This window comes from Pseudorca crassidens, chromosome 11 (assembly GCF_039906515.1).
Source record: "Pseudorca crassidens isolate mPseCra1 chromosome 11, mPseCra1.hap1, whole genome shotgun sequence".
Classification (NCBI taxonomy): domain Eukaryota; kingdom Metazoa; phylum Chordata; class Mammalia; order Artiodactyla; family Delphinidae; genus Pseudorca; species Pseudorca crassidens.
Genome location: NC_090306.1, coordinates 79,549,834 through 79,567,546, shown reverse-complemented (window position 1 = coordinate 79,567,546; position 17,713 = coordinate 79,549,834). Strand labels below are relative to the sequence as shown.

General features: G+C 42.1%; 1 protein-coding gene and 1 long non-coding RNA gene across 5 annotated transcripts in view; one reads left to right on the top strand and one right to left on the bottom strand.

The window, feature by feature from the left end:
- CRADD (CASP2 and RIPK1 domain containing adaptor with death domain) overlaps positions 1–11,620 on the bottom strand; it is a 194,302-nt gene extending 182,682 nt beyond the window's left edge. For 2 of the 4 annotated variants that reach the window (XM_067697551.1, XM_067697553.1), the window contains exons 1-2: positions 11,460–11,619; positions 9,599–9,902 (exon numbers count right to left, since the gene is read on the bottom strand). In XM_067697551.1, the coding sequence (XP_067553652.1) occupies positions 9,599–9,896 (298 nt within the window). In that variant the 5' untranslated portion in view covers positions 9,897–9,902; positions 11,460–11,619. Of the gene's footprint in view, positions 1–3,306; positions 3,408–9,598; positions 9,903–11,459 lie in introns of those variants that run through there. The other 2 variants (XM_067697550.1, XM_067697549.1) reach the window with 2 other exon arrangements.
- LOC137202274 (uncharacterized) lies at positions 10,601–16,859 on the top strand. The gene is made up of 3 exons (XR_010932528.1): positions 10,601–11,016; positions 15,242–15,429; positions 16,291–16,859. It is a non-coding gene; the product is annotated as an uncharacterized lncRNA (long non-coding RNA).
- Positions 16,860–17,713: the final 854 nt, after the last annotated feature.

Here is a 17,713-nt window from a genome sequence, read left to right as displayed (position 1 = left end):
CAGAAATCCCCAGGGTTGCCTGACTCCTGCCTTTACTGAGCCCTGAAATTTTAGCAACTACTTCAAAGTTGTGAACTACCCAGTGCACGTTAGAGAAATTTCCACTTTTGCTTATGTTAGCAAGAGGTCTACTGGTTGAACCAAAGAGCCCACATACATGTTTGACTGATACGCATCTCTTAGTTCCCTCATCTGTAAAGTCTCTGAGGTACCTTCCGGCTCTCACCTTCCCCAGTTCTAACAACAGGGCAAGTCCCAACAGATGTGCTCTGCTTGCTCTGTAATTCTCCATAACAACTGCATCATTACCACTCAGCCCCCATATACCTTACGGACAAATGGTGGGACTGAGAGATGCTTTAAAAGTCTTATATTTACGTTATAAAACCATAAGCTCTCGTTTGCCACTTACTACATCTCAGCAGTTTTATTTTGGTAACAGTGTCGCCACCCTCTCTGCTATGGTGCTGAGCATAAATAGAACATGAACATTTCCAGGAATTGTCAACTTGGCGCTTCTCACAAGGAGTTAAGATTTCTTTTATAATGCTAACAAAAGTAAAGCCTAAGACTAAAACCTGCCCCAAACTTCTAGAAGTTACATTTCCTTCTCAATTAAAATTTACTGTTTGGAAAAGTACAATGTACTCTTTTTTTCCTCTGGGGGAAAAGTCCTCCAAAGAATCATATTCATATACTCCTTACTGCTCAAACAGAGGAACAAGTATAAACACAGCTGCCTATTAAAATTAAGTAAAGGCAAACATTCCTGCAGCTAGCTACAACAGCAGCCTACAAGTTTGAACTATACCCATGAAAAGAGAACACTACCTTGCTAAACGTACAGTTAAACTCTGAGGCCACGCCACCAGAAAAGCTGGTTATTGGAACTGATGACTTTCCATAGCATGATTTAGGAGCTGGAAAAGTGGGACCTGATTCCAGGACCAGGAGAGCCAACACACCATCTCCTGATCACAGCCAAGAAGACTGAGTTTTTTTACTCTCAAGGTTGCAAGTGGGATGGAAGCAACCCAAGGGCCCTGTCCCTTGACCCCCTATGGCTTCACATTAGACCCTCCCCCTCCCCACCCCACCCCCAAAAAGGATAAAATGAGAGATGGGAGAGAGAGACCAACCAGAAATTAGTCTTTGGACAATAGGTGGGAAAGAAAAAGACCCTGCGGCTGCATGTCTGGGAGAGCCTGGAGTAGGGGGGGAGGAAAACGTGGGGGCTGGTAAATAACAGGCTCTGAAGCAGCCACAGGTTATCAGAATTCGGGAGGAGAGAAAAGCAAATTTTGAGAAAGAGTCTTTACAGGACATGAAGCAGCAGGCTTTGAAGTCAAAGTGCCTAGACTGCACATTTGGCTTAACTACATTGTATGACCTTGAGCAAGTGACTTCACATCTCTGTGCAATGAGGGTAATAATACCTTCCACCTCATTAAGTTACTGTCAGGATTAAATGAATTAATAAATGCAAAGGACCTGGAACAGTGCCTGGCACATGATAAGTTAAGCTGCTGATAAATACTATGATTATTATTTCACTGGTATTATTTGAGGTTCTTGGTGAGACACAGAAAAGATTAAAATTCATTTTTAATTATAAACAGAAACTGTGGGCAGATTGTCTGACCAACCCACAGATGGACAGACTAAGCCAGTCCCAGTCTTCCCGACTGGCCATTTGTCTCTCCTCCTCTCATCCATCCTCAAGCCATCTTGAGCTCCCTCTGTAGCTGAGAGCAGCACCCAACTCACTCTCCTCCAGCAGGTTCTGTCTCCATTTGGACATAGCTTGATCTACAGGGCACACAGTATTGTGGATGGTCTGTAATTACTAAACAATGTGAATAGACAATGAATGGAATTCCCCCAAATCCGAATTCACCAGATAGTTCAAAACCCTCTCTTCAGTTTTGATCTGTGAACACGTAGCCTATGAATCCCCAAGGAGCGCTAATGGAGTCTAATGTTGGTGGTAGAGTCACACCTGCACGGGGTCTGCGATGCTAGAACCTTCTTAAGCAACAACGTTCAGGGAATTCAAAGAATTAACAACAATGGTGAGCACAGATTTAAAACAAAGCTATCTATCCTTCTACATCCTATTCCTAGCTCCCTTCCACCTTCCCCCACCTGAAAACAACAGCAACTCTTCAAGCAAGCACACAGCTTTGGGAGGCCCATACCCAGGGAGCAATAAGTGAGAAAGGAGCCATGTGCACGATCTGCTGGTCGGATCTCAAGGTTCTCAATCCTGGCTGCACTTCAAAATTAACCTAGGAAGGTGTCTGTGCCTGCGTATGCGTGTTTGTGCCCAGACCCCACCTCCACAGATTTTGGCATGAACTGGCCTGGGGTGAAGCCTGAGGATCATTAGGCTTTTTTTAAAAGCCAGAGTTAAACAACACTGAGCTAAATCAACCCTGAGGGTCAGTAGGGTGATTGATGTAGCCAAGCGACCCATACATCCACAGGAGGGAGAAAAAAATGTCACAGTGAGAATTTCTAAAAGGAAAGAACATTAAATCCATTTTTTAGATGGATATGGAGGCATCCCTGCTGAGGAGAGACCTGTCACACGGTTTGCTATTCCTAGAAAGAGCTGCAGTTTGCTGCCAACAGATGCATTATTTCATCAGTCCCATAAATACTTGATAAAAGTCTTCCGCCCTTTCTGTATGTCAGCCTTGCAGAAGGGGGTGGGGGGGTGAGGGGTGGAGTCTTCTGACAAAATGCAGTACTGACCCATCAAAATTTCCTTTTAAATGATTAAAATTGGCACTGATAAAAATTAAATATTTTAGTAAAATCTCATCCCAGTATACCTCTAAAAGCCCTTGAAATTTTCCTCTTAAAATGAAGAAAAAAGCATTAGTACGATTTTTTTAAAGGCTAATTTCAATGATTAACACTACAGCATAATACAATTCCATTTCAAACCCAGCAGGGAGCCAAGACTGCATAGCAAAAGTCTTAAATCCAGAGTCGGGAGGCCTGGGTTCCAGTCCTGGCAATAAATTACATTAACTAGCTGTGTGATCATGGGCAAGTTGTCTTAATCTCTCTAGCACTCCGTTTTCTCAGAGAAAAATGAGATGATCTGCGACCATCACCCTCCCAGTCTTAAAGTCTGGAATACTGGGATGTGTCTCCATTTTGCTGACTTGTTACATCAGCAAGCGAATGCGTTTACAAATTAGACAACTTAAAATTAAGTCATTCTGGCAATTCTGCTAATAAATTTAACCAGTTCCCAGCCACTGTGCATCCACTGAATACGCAAAACAGTAAAGTACCTTGAATATGGTGTTATCTTCCATTTGAACTAGAGCCAGAGCCTTCCTGCCCCAACTGTGCCAGCCAGATGATGCTTCCTGCCCCAAACTCCTGTCGCTCTTTTCAAATGAGAAAATACATGACACGCATCTGCACACTTTTTGCCATATTGTCATACCATTATTATTTTCTTAATCTTTTTCTTTATGTTGACTCATTTTTACTTAAATACAATGTATTTTAAAGTAAACGGAAAACAGTTTTACTTGCCATAATGTCATAATGTCATAAAACCATCAAATTGATACAAGGGGAAAAAACAAGCAAAACAACTAAATTGTAACTAAATACTGTTGTCTACAGAAGGCTTTAAGCATGAGGAGCTTTTGCTGTCTGTTACGAAGAAAAATCGGCAAGTGTCAAGAGATGTTACAGAAACACTTGTACCAAATGGAGGTTTTCACTTGGATGTTATCAGGATTGAAACAGAAAGAAAAAGGAAATAGCTCTTTCACCTTGTGATCTAATCCCATGTCCACATATCATCTAAAATCATTTTAAGAGCCACCCAAGATCATGGCTGTGCACACATCTCACATTCTGGGAACCACAAGGACAAACAGTCGAGACTGGGCCTTTACAACCGGCAATATGACGTAGCATCTCTCTGGGAGAAAGATTATTCTCCCAGAAGGGCCTGGGCTCTAGGCACCCTGTCACTGGGGCTCCACTTGAGTTCCTTTGCACTCGTGGTCCCCTCTATCTGAAAGCTCTTCCTCCAGGTATCCACTCTGTTGAAGAATTCAGGTCTCTACTCAACGTCCTCTCATCAGAGAAGCTTTCTCTGACCACCCCACATACTACGGAAAGCCCTTCCTCAACACCACGCACACTGTTCTTCAAAGCACTCTCACCACCTGATGTATTATTTATTCACTTGCTCGTTGTCAGTCCCCATCAGACCACAGAATATAGTGAGCTCCAGAAGGGCAGGCGCTTTGTTTACTACGATGTACCCAGCACCCAATGTCTGGCACGTGGTCAAGACTAATATCTGTTGAATGAATGAACGAGTCTTCTCAGCTGATCTGGAGATCTTCATGTATCTTTATCACCTAGTGCCTGGCATCTAGTTGGTCCTCAGGAAGTATATGATAATCATATTGGAGACACATAGAAACCTGGGCTCTCTGTAGAATCTGCCCTTAGCACAAGGAGGGGTCTTGCTCTGAATGCTGACCCACCATCCCCTCTCTAAGACACAGGATGACACAGAGTGAACACTACTCAGCCACAGTGGAAGTGCCTGGACAGACCACAAGCTGATGAACTAAGACAACACTGAAATTACCATACCCAGAGTAGGTATGAATTCATGGTATGATTAAAGAGTCCCAGGCTAGAAATCTCTCTAATAAACCTATTACAATACCTAGAGTAAAAACTTCATTGCTTTTTTATTGCTCAGTAACTTTATTGCTCAGTAACTTCAGATGTATCCAAGTATACATCTGACAGCCAGAGTATATCTCAAAACAGCGGCTGACGTAGCTCTACGTGGTCACACGAGGCCAGCTCCAAAAGGGACAGGCTGAGCCCTGGACCCTCTGGGCAGAGGGGAAACAGGCCAGCCCTACATCCTGCTCCAGTGAGGACAGCCACAGAGTCCAGGGCACAGGGTCCATGGCGAGGACCAGCTCAAGCTCAGGCAAGGCTACAACAAATGTCAGCCCCAGGACAGCTACTCCAGCAGGCCAGAGTTGAGGCATCTGATGCTAAAATAGGAGTTACTGAGCTGCATTATAAGATATTTATCTTTCATCCTTGCTGGTGGCTAAGAGAATATAAAGCAGAAATTTAGCCTAGGAAGAAAGAAAAAAAAAAAAACTCCCAAGCCTAAAAAAGACTGGGGTTAAAGGAAGGGTTGCCAGGCTGACTGTTAAGTGGGAATCATGGCAGAGACCCAATCCCACAGCCAGGGCCAACATGGTAGAACAGGGAGTCCTTGGGCCCAGAAGTCACTCCCACCATGACCTAAGGCTAAGTCCTACCAGCTGGTGAGACAGGGGCTGCTGACAAACCTCCTTTCCAGATCCAGATTAGCTCAGGCACCAGAGCGAGCTTGTCAGCCTAGACAGGGCCCATGAGTAGTGGGAAGCCAGGCAGGAAGACACATGCTGCCTTTACCCAGATTCAGCACTATCCTCATCTCCTAAGTGACCTGCCAGGAGTCCAGGGAGGATTTCCAGCTAATCTAGTGTCTACTACGTGACCTTGTCCAGTAGGGGACATACCATGAAGTGTGCCTTCCATGGTGCCAAGCGGGATTAAGTCATTTTATTGCCAGAATTCCTCTTTTAAAATATAAGAGTCTTGGGTTTCCCTGGTGGTGCAGGAGTTAAGAATCTGCCTGCCAGTGCAGGGGACATGGGTTCGAGCCCTGGTCCAGGAAGATCCCACATGCTGCGGAGCAACTAAGCCCCTGTGCCACAACTACTGAGCCTGCACTCTAGAGCCCACGAGCCACAACTACTGAAGCCCGCACGCCTAGAGCCTGTGCTTTGCAACAAGAGAAGCCACCGCAAGTAGAGAAAGTCTGCCCGCTGCAAGTAGAGAAAGTCCGCGCGCAGCAACGAAGACCCAACGCAGCCAAAAATAAATAAATAAAATAAATTTATTAAAAAAGATTAAAAAATAATAAAATATAAGTGTCTTTATAAGGTGAGGAAAAACACAAAATCAATTATCCATTAACATCTTGGTCTTTTTTTTTTTTTTTAATAGGGATAGGGATACCAGTCATCTAGGCACACTGAGAGAATCAAAAGTTTAACTTTTTTTTTTTTTAATGTTTTGGAATTTCCTGGGGGCATGGTTTAGAAGAATAGAGAGAATCAAGATACAACTTGATTCTTCTCTAAAAAATGACACCCAGGGACCTCCGTGGCGGTCCAGTGGTTAAGACTCAGGGCTTCCACTGCAGGGGGCATGGGTTCTATCCCTGGTGGGGAAACTAAGATCCCACATGCCACACGGTACAGCCAAGAATAGAATAAAATAAAATGGCTAGGTGTCTATTAAAAAATAAAATAAAAATTAAAAATAAATAAACAAAAAATGACACCAGAATAGAAATTAAAAGCAACTAACCGGGATCAATCACCAAAGAAGGCCTCTGAAGTAGCTCAAAGTTTACAAGTGAAACACAAAAGGTAACCAACAAACAAGAGGAAAACCAGGAATCTCTGAAAAGACCAAAACAAGAAAACTTTTTATAAAATAACATCAGTTCATTCAGATCAATCAGGATAGACCTCTCGGCCAAAGAGAAAGCCATTCCTCCCCATTCGTTTACAAAGCCTCCCAAGAGAAGACCACCAAACCTGTACAAATTAATTAATAACTGCGACTGAAATGAGTAAAAAGTCAGAAGAGGTTATTGTATACACATACATACATAAGCACCACATTTTCCTACATTCTAATTCTTCAAAGTTCAAACATGCCTTTACAAAAATTTAAATGGACTATTTAAAACCTTGTTAAAATTACTCCGACACTGGAGAAGCACTGGGGTCCTGGAAAATAGGCCTCTGGGTCCATTCGCATTTTTTACATTAAAACTAAGGCATTTCAAGTCTAATATACTCTTTCCAGGATTTAAAAAAAAATAGGTTTCCAATTAATTAAGTCCTAATTTAATTTCATAATTAAAATACAGCCATCAAGTTAATTTAACACAAAGTTTAAGGTCTCAAATAAAGAAGGCTGTTAACTAACAACTCCTTTAAAATATACCATTTCCTCCACGCCTTACGTATATAGATATTGCTGAAACTTATGGTGTAGTGAATTTTCCATAACATATGTGGATTTTAAAAGTGAGTTTTATGAGATGGAAAATTACAAAGTGAAGAAGGAAATGATAAACTCCAAATTCAAGGTTTATCGGTGAGCGGAGGTTGGGGATGAGCTAGGATTGAGAGGAGCACCCAGGGGTCCTCAAAGGCCATGTAATTTTTTTTTTTTTTTTTGCAGTACGCTGACCTCTCACTGTTGTGGCCTCTCCCGTTGTGGAGCACAGGCTCCAGAGGCACAGGCTCAGCGGCCATGGCTCACGGGTCCAACCGCTCCGCGGCATGTGGGATCTTCCCAGACCAGGGCACAAACCTGTGTCCCCTGCTTTGGCAGGCGGACTCTCAACCACTGCGCCACCAGGGAAGCCCCATGTAATATTTTTTAACTGAGTGATGGGGAGACAGGTGTTCACTGTACCATTGTTCTTCACACCTTACTTATATTTTGTAATCTTACTTAAAATATTCAGTAATTAACAAAAACTATTTAAAAAGTGAGTTTGTGTAACTGCCACTGTGGAAAGTATACAGAACGCTATGTAAATCAAATTCTCTCTTCAGGATATTTTTTTCAGTAGCAGTGTTACTCAACAAGAAGTAAAACAATTGAGAGGACTTCATTTGTGCAGTAGCCAACCTATCGTTCCATTTGACCACTTCCACAGAATTAACGTATTAACGTTATTTTTCCAAACTTCAGCACAGATACACTGAATTTTTTCCTGCTCCGCAATGTTTCATACTGCTCACTTAAAAATATATATGTTTTTCTTTTTTTTCTTCAACATCATTGTAACTTTCACCATTTGGTAAAAATAACTTTTCTTGTTCTTTGAATGAATCAGAAGAAATGAAAACGGGGTCACATCTCTTTGAACAACATACAATCATACTATTTACAACACCTACAATGATTATAAAATTAAATTAAGTATTTCAGTAGTAACAGGCTTTCAGCTTTGCCTGTTTTGTTATTTCCAACTATGTGTTGCCAAGAGGAACCTCTAAGTCAAATACCATGAAAAGATATCGGACACCCTAATATTTCTTTTAACATCTCCCCACTTCTATGTTATATATTCTGCTTTCAATCAAGTGGTAGAAACATTTTACCTACTTCAGTTTGGCTTTGTTCACACACCTGGAGTATTTTATTTTGTAAGAACAATCCAACCTGAAAATTCCTGCGGTGCTCAAAGGCCAGCTTTTTTCAGTATTTCAAAAAGCCTGGAACATACATTTACCTGTAATTTGGCCATGCAAGGAAATGAAAATATTTTTGCTTTTTCCACTGGGATTTTCCCAGGCCTTCCTAAGTCACCCAGTTATCTCATGTTGATCAAATATTCAGACATATGTCATTAATAAAAATATTAGAAGAATTAGTCATGATTACTTATCATGTGGTCTGGAAAATCATTCAAAATATGAGGTCCATGGGGCAAAAATAATAAAAGTAGTTTCTTTATTACCGGCATTTGTGTTTTTACTAGTTACATTGGTATTTGAAAAACAGCAACAACAAATTCTGGAGATCCCTGAGTTGGGGTAGGTCTAACTATCACTGCTATAAAAAACTAAGAATGTCAATTTCCTAACTCTGTTAAAAATTTACAAGTCAACTTTCTTTTTTCCTTCTTTTTTTTTTTTGCCAGTTCAGTTCTCTGCTCCTCAATCTCTGTAAAAAGTAGACTGTCATGGGAGGTGTTGAGAAGAAATAAGTGTTTCATCTCACATCTTCCTGCTACAAGCCAGGCTGATAGCACTAGGACTGTTTCTCTTTTCTATAGCTTCCAACGTTCCTTAAAATCAAAATAAGACACCTCCCCCCCAAAAAAAACTACTGTCCTTATAAAATTAAATACTCCAGGTGTCTGAACAAAGCCAAACTAAAAAGGATGACTTTAAATCAATAGTCTTTAAAAACAAACTAAGCCAGCCTTCCAAATAATCCCTTTTGGCCATGCAGGACAGCCCAGGGAACAGGTGCAAGGCGTGCCTTCCTAGAGGCTGTCCCCTTCTTCATGAGTCTGACCTTTCCCGGCCGGCCGCTCTGGCACCCCACGAATCAGTTATCAGGAAGCCTAAAGCCTGCTTTCCCATCTGCACTTTCCAAATGGCTCCCAATGCCAAGGGCTGAGAAATGACCTGGCTCTCTGATGAGAACAGGCCTCCCAAGTGACTTGCCAACTTTCCCTGGAAGCATTTCTAAATGTATTCTCTGAGCTCCCTCGTCACCCTCTCAATCGTGTTCCATTCCTCCCTCCTTCCCTGCACTTCCTAACTCCATCTCCTCAACCAGTCCCTCCAGTGCCACATGCCTGCAAACCAAACTCCTTTCCCACTTTCAGGACCTGCCAACCCCCACCCAGCCTAAAACCCCAACTTCAAATCCAAAGGGCACAGTTCCAACAATCTTGGAGGTGGTCTGGAATGATCTTTTTGAGGCCTACCTGCAGGCAGCTCAACCATGGCTTCTTCTCTTGCCTTCTCCAGTTTCTCCCTTACCCAGGGGAATTCTTGCAGGGAATCTAGGAAGGCATCGAATGCTTTAGGACCCCTGGTAGGTAGGATATCCAGCAGAAGCATTGTTTTCCGGAGGCCTGTGGCTTGAGCTTTAATTTCTTGAACATGGCTTTCCGTCAAGACCCCTTCCTGGTAAAGATACTGGAGGACCAGTCCCTCCACCAGTACCTCTGCACCCAGCTCGAGGCGAAGGGAGCGAAGCACTTGCTTGTCTCTAGCCTCCATCTCCCCCTGGGAAGACACAAAATGGTAGCTCAGATCACAGGAAGCCTGATGAGCCTCTAAAGATAGTGTCTTACAATGCAAGCTCCTTAAGGTCACGGACATCTTTGAACCCTAGCAGAACGCCAGGCCATGGTGTTTAATACACGGCTGTTAAGCCAAGCTGAATTAACTTCAAATGCTTCAGAACATGAATCATCTTCTCTGCTTTTACTTTCCACACAATGGGGTCCTAGCTCCATTCCTTGTTCCATAAAGAGATTTGGGGAAAAGTGGATTAGAGACCCTGCTTAAAAAGCAACTTTGGGGGCTTCCCTGGTGGCACAGTGGTTGAGAGTCTGCCTGCTAATGCAGGGGACACGGGTTCGAGCCCTGGTCTGGGAGGATCCCACATGCCGCGGAGCAACTAGGCCCTTGGGCCACAACTACTGAGCCAGCGCGTCTGGAGCCTGTGCTCCGCAACAAGAGAGGCCGCGATGGTGAGAGGCCCCCGCACCGCAATGAAGAGTGGCCCCCGGCTTGCCACAAGTAGAGAAAGCCCTCGCACAGAAACGAAGACCCAACACAGCAAAAATAAATAAAGTAATAAACTCCTACCCCCAACATCTTCTAAAAAAAAAAAAAAGCAACTTTTACCTGAGGATTACAGAGGAGCATTTCATTCTAACATACTTGAGAAGAAATAGTGCTTTTCCTTTAACATTGCGTTCATCAGAGATACCCCATTACCGCAGAAACCGCCAATATGCACACAAGTGCCCTTAAGACCGCGGGCATCTGCAGAACCTGATCATCAGTGGAAGTGGGGCAATAAACCGGCAGGTACCAATAAGTTTAAGGATCTTTTTCCCTAAGAGAAAAGGCCTATACACCGTTGCCTTCAAGGAGAACACTAGGCATTCATGCCCAGTCTACAGTAAATCTTATATATAGTCACAGACTCCAGCCCTCCTCTGGAAGAATTTCGAATCTCCATCACAACACTGTCATAGCCACACATGCACAGGACGTTTAATGTTGTGCTTTTTTTTTTCCTTTAAAAGATTTTTTTTTAATGTCCACACGCCATGGAAGGCTTGTTTCTAAGACCACTGCACCAGTGAGCAGAGGGACGGCTAAGAGGGTATGTAAGTGGCGGGGAAGGGAGACGGGGGGCGGCAAATGGGGCTTTATGACACCCACAGAAAGTAGAGCCACAGCGGGCGACCCCGAGAGGCGGCAGGTGAGCAGGAAAATGTGCCCTTTGGGCTGTCCCCGCCGATGTGGAACTTTTTATTTCCCGCCTCGCCAGCTGAAGCCCTGTGGCATTAGGAACGGGAAGAACTATGAAAGATTTTAGGGGCCACCTGACCCGCTATAAAGCGGGTGCTGGGAATGACCTGCAGAGAAGACCGAGGGGAGAGCAGGGCCCCGAGCACCTCCACCGCCACCCCAGCCCGAGCGGCTCGGGAACGCCGCGAGCAAGTTAGCGGGCGGGGGAGCCACGCAGGGCTCAGGCCACAGACGCCGCGGCGCGGGGCCTTCGAGAAAAGATGCATACGGGGGTTCTGGGATCCTGTTACTTACGTCTGCAAACACGTATCCTAAGGAAAAAAAAAAAAAAAACTGCAACCGGACTCCAAAGTGTCAGGGAACCTGTACCGTAAACACCATTTTTGTTGAAGGCAAAAGCCCCGAACAGGAAGTATTGTCGCCATCTTTGTTAAGGGCAAACACAGGAAGTGCTGTGGCCATCTTTATTGGTGGCCCAGATATCAGGATGAAGCCTTTTCCGCCATGTTTGCTGTGGGTAGAGAATATAACCACCTGGAGATGGAAAATAGCATCATTTAGGGAGTTATCTAAGGAAAGGAGTAATTGGATAATTGCATTTTAACACATGAACTCCACCAGGGACTTGTACCCAATTGACATAATAGTCGGGTCTCAAAAGTCACCTTATCAGGGAAGCCTTCCATGACCACTTGTATTTAAAACTGCAGTACCCACCACCACGGTATTTAAACTCACAACATTCACCTCCTGCGCTCCACATCCCCTTTTCCAGCTTTATTTTTACCTGAAGGACATATCAGTTACTAAAACTTTTACTTAATTATTTGTTTATCATCTGTTTTCCCCCCACTAAAATGCAAGTTCATTCCTTTATATCACAGGGGTCCTGCCCAAAAAAAGTGTACAAATCAATCAGTCAGGATTCAGTTACAGCAATCAACCAGTTATTCTGCACAGATAGGGATTTGTCATGAGGAATTAGGGACATTAGCAGTAAGTGTGTCTGGGGCATGTAGTTTGGAGTTGGAAGGCAAGATAAATGCCTGCTCCAAATATATAAAGAGAAAAGAATGTTAAATTGAGGGTCCTTACTCAGATTCCTTTATGAAATGAGGCAATCAGTAAATACATTCATTAAATCACTTTTAAGTCAATTGGGTGACATACACAGAAAGTTGTACACCTGCTAAAAGTGGTTGACAGTAACAGAAGAAAACCTCAAAAATCATTATTTCTATAGAGGTTTTTCATAGCCAACACTTCTAGTGGAAGATGAAAATATCTTTGTAAGCAAATCAATGGAAAGCACTTCTAAACCTCCCTCCTCAAAACATTCTAACTTTTGTAACAAGTTTAAAGGGTTACTATACCAATATGCCATTTTACTATGCCAGTGACAATATTTTTACATTGGGTGGCAAGTATTATTATTATCATTAGCATTTTACACGTTCCACATGTGAGGACCATGGAATCAAAGTGGTCAAGTGTCTTAGCCAAAATCTCAAAGCTAATATATAGCAAAACCTGAATTATAACCAGGTCCCTCTGATTTCATGCCCTTTCCAGTACACAGTACATGACACACCCCTGTATGGTGAAGTGTCTACTATTCTAATGACAGCCAAAATATTAGTAAATCATTCTGGTGCCACCTCCTATTCTTGATACTCTTGAGTTCCAGGTACTCTCTTCACTCTCACCGTCTTCTTTCACTCTGGAACTGCCATCCTTTCCTGGGCAAGATTTTCCTCCTGTTGGTGGACAGGTGTTAGCAATATTCTGTCTTCATCCAGATAAAGTACAAACCTCTTGCGATAGTGTCAATAGCTGAGGTTACTGACTTTGGGGGAAGGAAAAAAAAAGGATTTTTTCCAACTGTAAACTTTGATAACTTTCAAACAAATAGCAAAGTTGAAACAAATAACACCAAAAACACCCATATAAAACTACATATTTTAAAAATGCTTCTTAATGACTCATTGTATTTGGAAAGGCTTGAGATCTCCTAGGAAAGAGAAGGAGACATTGCTGATGACGTACAGGGGGAGGTGGTAAGCCAACAGTGGGTTCCATGAGAGCTCACAGAAGAGAAGAGAGTGAGAGATGGCATGAGCAGAGACAGTGCAGGAGCTGAGGCACATGGAGTTCTTACGGTGAAGAACCTGAGAGGTTGGCTATTAAGGATCTCACCTAAAACCATAAGGTGAAGCCCTTGGCCATCAAATTCCCCTTTTGGAAAATTGAGCTAAGCATCCATGCTGCCCCCTAAATGACTAGGCTGGCTCTCTGATTGGCTAGCCAGCTGCTATCAATCAGCCTGTTGGAGGACCACCACCCCACCCTAGCATATAATGATAGTCTGAGTAGCACGCCAAAGGCTCAGCTTCACTTTTATAAATATCCAAGGCCAGCAGGTCCTGAAGGAATCAAACACAGATCAGAATCACTAACACAGGTGGTTGCTCCTTCACTCCATCTAGTTCCTCTCTATAGGCTGGAATTATGCCCCCACAGAGGATTAAGCACCTGTTACTCAGTGGTAACAAATCTGTTTTCAGGAAGGACAGATATTTTCCTTTTTCTCTGTCCCCTACGTGCTTTCTTGTGTCAAGATATACCCATTGTGAGTTTGCCAAAGAAAGAGTCAAAAAGAACAAGTGTTGTATTTTCTTTCATTTTGGTCTTTGGTTTGGCAACCTCCAAAACAAAAATCAAAGTAGTTGGATATTTTTGGTTCTTCTTGTTTCATAGATGTGGAAATTATGCCATGGAGAAAAACAGATTCTTTTCAAGCATATGTGAAACAGTTACAGAAATAGGTCATGAATTAATTCACAAAGAAACTTCAATAAATTCAAAAAAATCAATAGCCTACAAACTATGTACTCTATCATTTCCCAGTAAAATTGGAAATTTTAACAAAAGAATAGCTTCCTTAAATCCCATAAGTTTGGAGACTAAATAAAATACCCTTAAACTCTTGAGTTTAAAAAAAAGTCACACATTTCTAATGGTATAGCCATATGGAAAACAGTATGGAGAGCCCTCAAAAATTAAAAATAGGACTATCATGTGATCCAGCAATTCCACTTCTGGTTATAGATACAAAGGAAATGAAATCAGTGTCTCAAAGAGATGTCTGCACTCCCATGTTCATTGCAGCATTACACACAAGAGCCAAGATATGGAATCAACCTAAATATTCATGACAGATGAATGGAAAAAGAAAATGTGATACATATATACATAGATAGATATAAATATCATTCAGCATAAAGAAATGTAATATAAATTTATATATATAATACATAATATATATATTGTATATATATAATTCAGCCTTAAAAAAGATGGAAATCACATCTATTAGAATGGCCGGGGCTTCCCTGGTGGCGCAGTGGTTGAGAGTCCGCCTGCCGATGCAGGGGACACGGGTTCGTGCCCTGGTCCGGGAAGATCCCACATGCCGCGGAGAGGCTGGGCCCGTGAGCCACGGCCACGGAGCCTGCGCGTCCGGAGCCTGTGCTCCGCAACAGGAGAGGCCACAACAGTGAGAGGCCCCTGTACCGCAAAAAAATAAATAAGGAAACAAATAAAATTGATAATTACAAATTATTGTAAATGCAATAAAGGAAGAGTGCTTTGATAAGAAAAACCAGTCCAGGGGGCTGGAGGAGGGGAGCTGATTTCAATGGAGTCTTCAGAGAAAAGCCTCTTTGAGGAAGTGACCTCTCCTATTTTTCTTCCCCCAAAATATTGCAGTAGGTATAAAACTGTACTACACACATTTAAAAGATGGATAAGAAACCAGTTGAGAATTTAAAATATTAGGATACCTAAAGATATTAGGACTTGCTAAAATAAGTTCTTAGTTTCCTGGCATTCACAATAAAAAAAGAAAACCATTTGTGTTGTATAGTTCCTATCTCTCAAAGAAAGAAAACATACTGAGTCATCCAAAAAGACTAATATGTCGACACTAGTTTCAAGAAGGAATTTATCATATGATTCTTTATATAAGGAACATCAAATAAACTAATAAACTATGATTTTCCTGTGTTCTTTTGTAGAAGATACCAAAATGTTCTTCAAATGTACATTCTCGGTATTGACCCACCATAAAGCACAAGATAATACAGTCTAGGTACCGACTTTCTGGTGATATAACCAAATGCAGTGACTGAAAGAGACCAGTAAATGGATGCCATTTAGACCCTCCCAAGTACCCGCTAACAACCGAACCTAAGTATTCTGAATGGTAAAATTTAATAGCTGAATTTTCTTTCTGCTAAATATCTACTGGGATGACATCATGTATCACTGATTGAAGAGAAATCCATACACTTCAGATAGAATATATAAAGGGATTTTCAACATTTTGTGATGAACAATTTAGTAGCTAACCTTCCATTCTTGTTCAAGCAAAATGACACAGAAGCAAGCTATGCTGGTATCAGGGAAAAGGGTCAAAATGTTTCTCAATGAACAACAAAATGTTTGAACCTGTTTAAGCGTATGGCCAAGTATTTGGCTGAGACCACAGAATTTGACACCATAAAACACAAAGAAATTATTTTGCCTCCCACCAAAAAAAACCCTAAGTATTTCTATTACCAGTTGGCCACACTGACGACAAAAAAAAACTTCACATGGACTTTACTGTACTGAGAATTTCTTTCCAAGAACTACATCATCATGAGTCTGCCTGGATGATTTATCAGCAAATGCACCATGTAGTTGAATGAACTAAGCTTTTATCTGGATTTATTTAATAAAGTCCACTTAGAAATTAGACAATGACTACTAAATACAATGATTTTTGTTTCAGCATAATTGATGCTAGACTGTTCTTTCTGGTAACAAGCCTCCAAAAGGTTAGGCTGGGTCTTAATAAAGCAAATACAACCATTAGCCCAGAAGAGGGTGCTTCCCTTCCTTCCCATCTGCACTGATAAGTGGGCATGCATCCAATCCATCCACTCCATCCACTAGCTATACAGGAAGTATAGAATTTTGAACAAATTAGAACTGTTCTTCAGGGAAACTGTGTTTGAGTTAATAGGGCAAAGAAATTAGCCATTACAAGTGCTGATGGATTCTTTATGTCTCTTCTCCCCAGATAATGAGAATATGAATGCTGGGATGCTTGGAGGACCAGTCAACTAGAAGTATGACATGGGCTAAAATAAGTTTCTCTCCACCCAGGGAAGCTCTCCATTGACCAGAAGTAGAAGCGAGGGGAAAAGACAAAATGGATTATGAACTGTGGCCTACTTCACCAAGTTCATTTGGCCTACATGGATTTCTCCTAATGGCCTAAGAGCATCAGATACGCAAAAGGAAAAGGAAACACCCTCTCCTTATGACTTTTGAGTGGTTTGTTCTCCTTTTTTTAAAGTTTATTTATTTATTTATGGCTGTGTTGGGTCTTCATTTCTGTGCGAGGGCTTTCTCTAGTTGCGGCAAGTGGGGGCCACTCTTCATCGCGGTGCACAGGCCTCTCACTATCGCGGCCTCTCTTGTTGCGGAGCACAGGCTCCAGACACGCAGGCTCAGCAATTGTGGTTCACAGGCCTAGTTGCTCCGCGGCATGTGGGATCTTCCCAGACCAGGGCTCGAACCCGTGTCCCCTGCATTGGCAGGCAGATTCTCAACCACTGTGCCACCAGGGAAGCCCGCTGTTCTCCTTTTGAGTGGCAGTTTTAGACTGTCTTCTCTTAGGGACAGAGAATTGATTTTCCATTTTTGTGGTTTCTTCTCAAATCATCTAGTAGTATGTACACAGCATATGCTCAGTAAATATGTTTGACTAACAATATGACTGTTCTATTGGTTTCATTTTACACTAGTACATAATATGGTACCTTGCAGTAGGCACTCAAAAATATGGATCAAATGAATGTATATAAGACCAATGTATCACAACCAGACTTCTTTTTGGTCCCCACTTATGTATACTAAAGAACGTAAGAAAGTCAAAAATTCCTCTCAGTACATTTTTATGTAGCAAACTTTACAAGGGCTATATGTTATTACTATAAGATTTTGTTATGAGTCGTAAGTATCTGAAATTTTAAGAATGCTCCTAGAATTTCTCCTCTTTCCTAACAGTACTCTTTTCCCTAAGTATTCTCAACCAACCCACTCCATTAAATATTATGCAAAGGCAAAAAAATCTCCCAAATGTTTAGTCCTGTCCTCATGTATCCAGTTGTCTACTTGACATCTCCACTTGGAGTTCAATAGGCAACTCAAATTTAATCTTCCCAAATCTAGGCTCCGAACTCTTCTTACCCTCAACCCACCTCTCCCCAACCTGCTCCACTTCTGTAAATGGTACCACCATCCCATCAAGCCAAAGACTGGAGACAACCTTGATTCAAAGACATCCTTGATTCAAAGACATCCTTGATTCCTCTCATTCCCTCACGCCTCCCATCCAATCCATTATTAAGTCCTACTGATTCTATCACTGTAACATCTCCTAATCCAATCACATCTCTCCATTCTAACCACCACTACCCTCATATAAATCACTACCA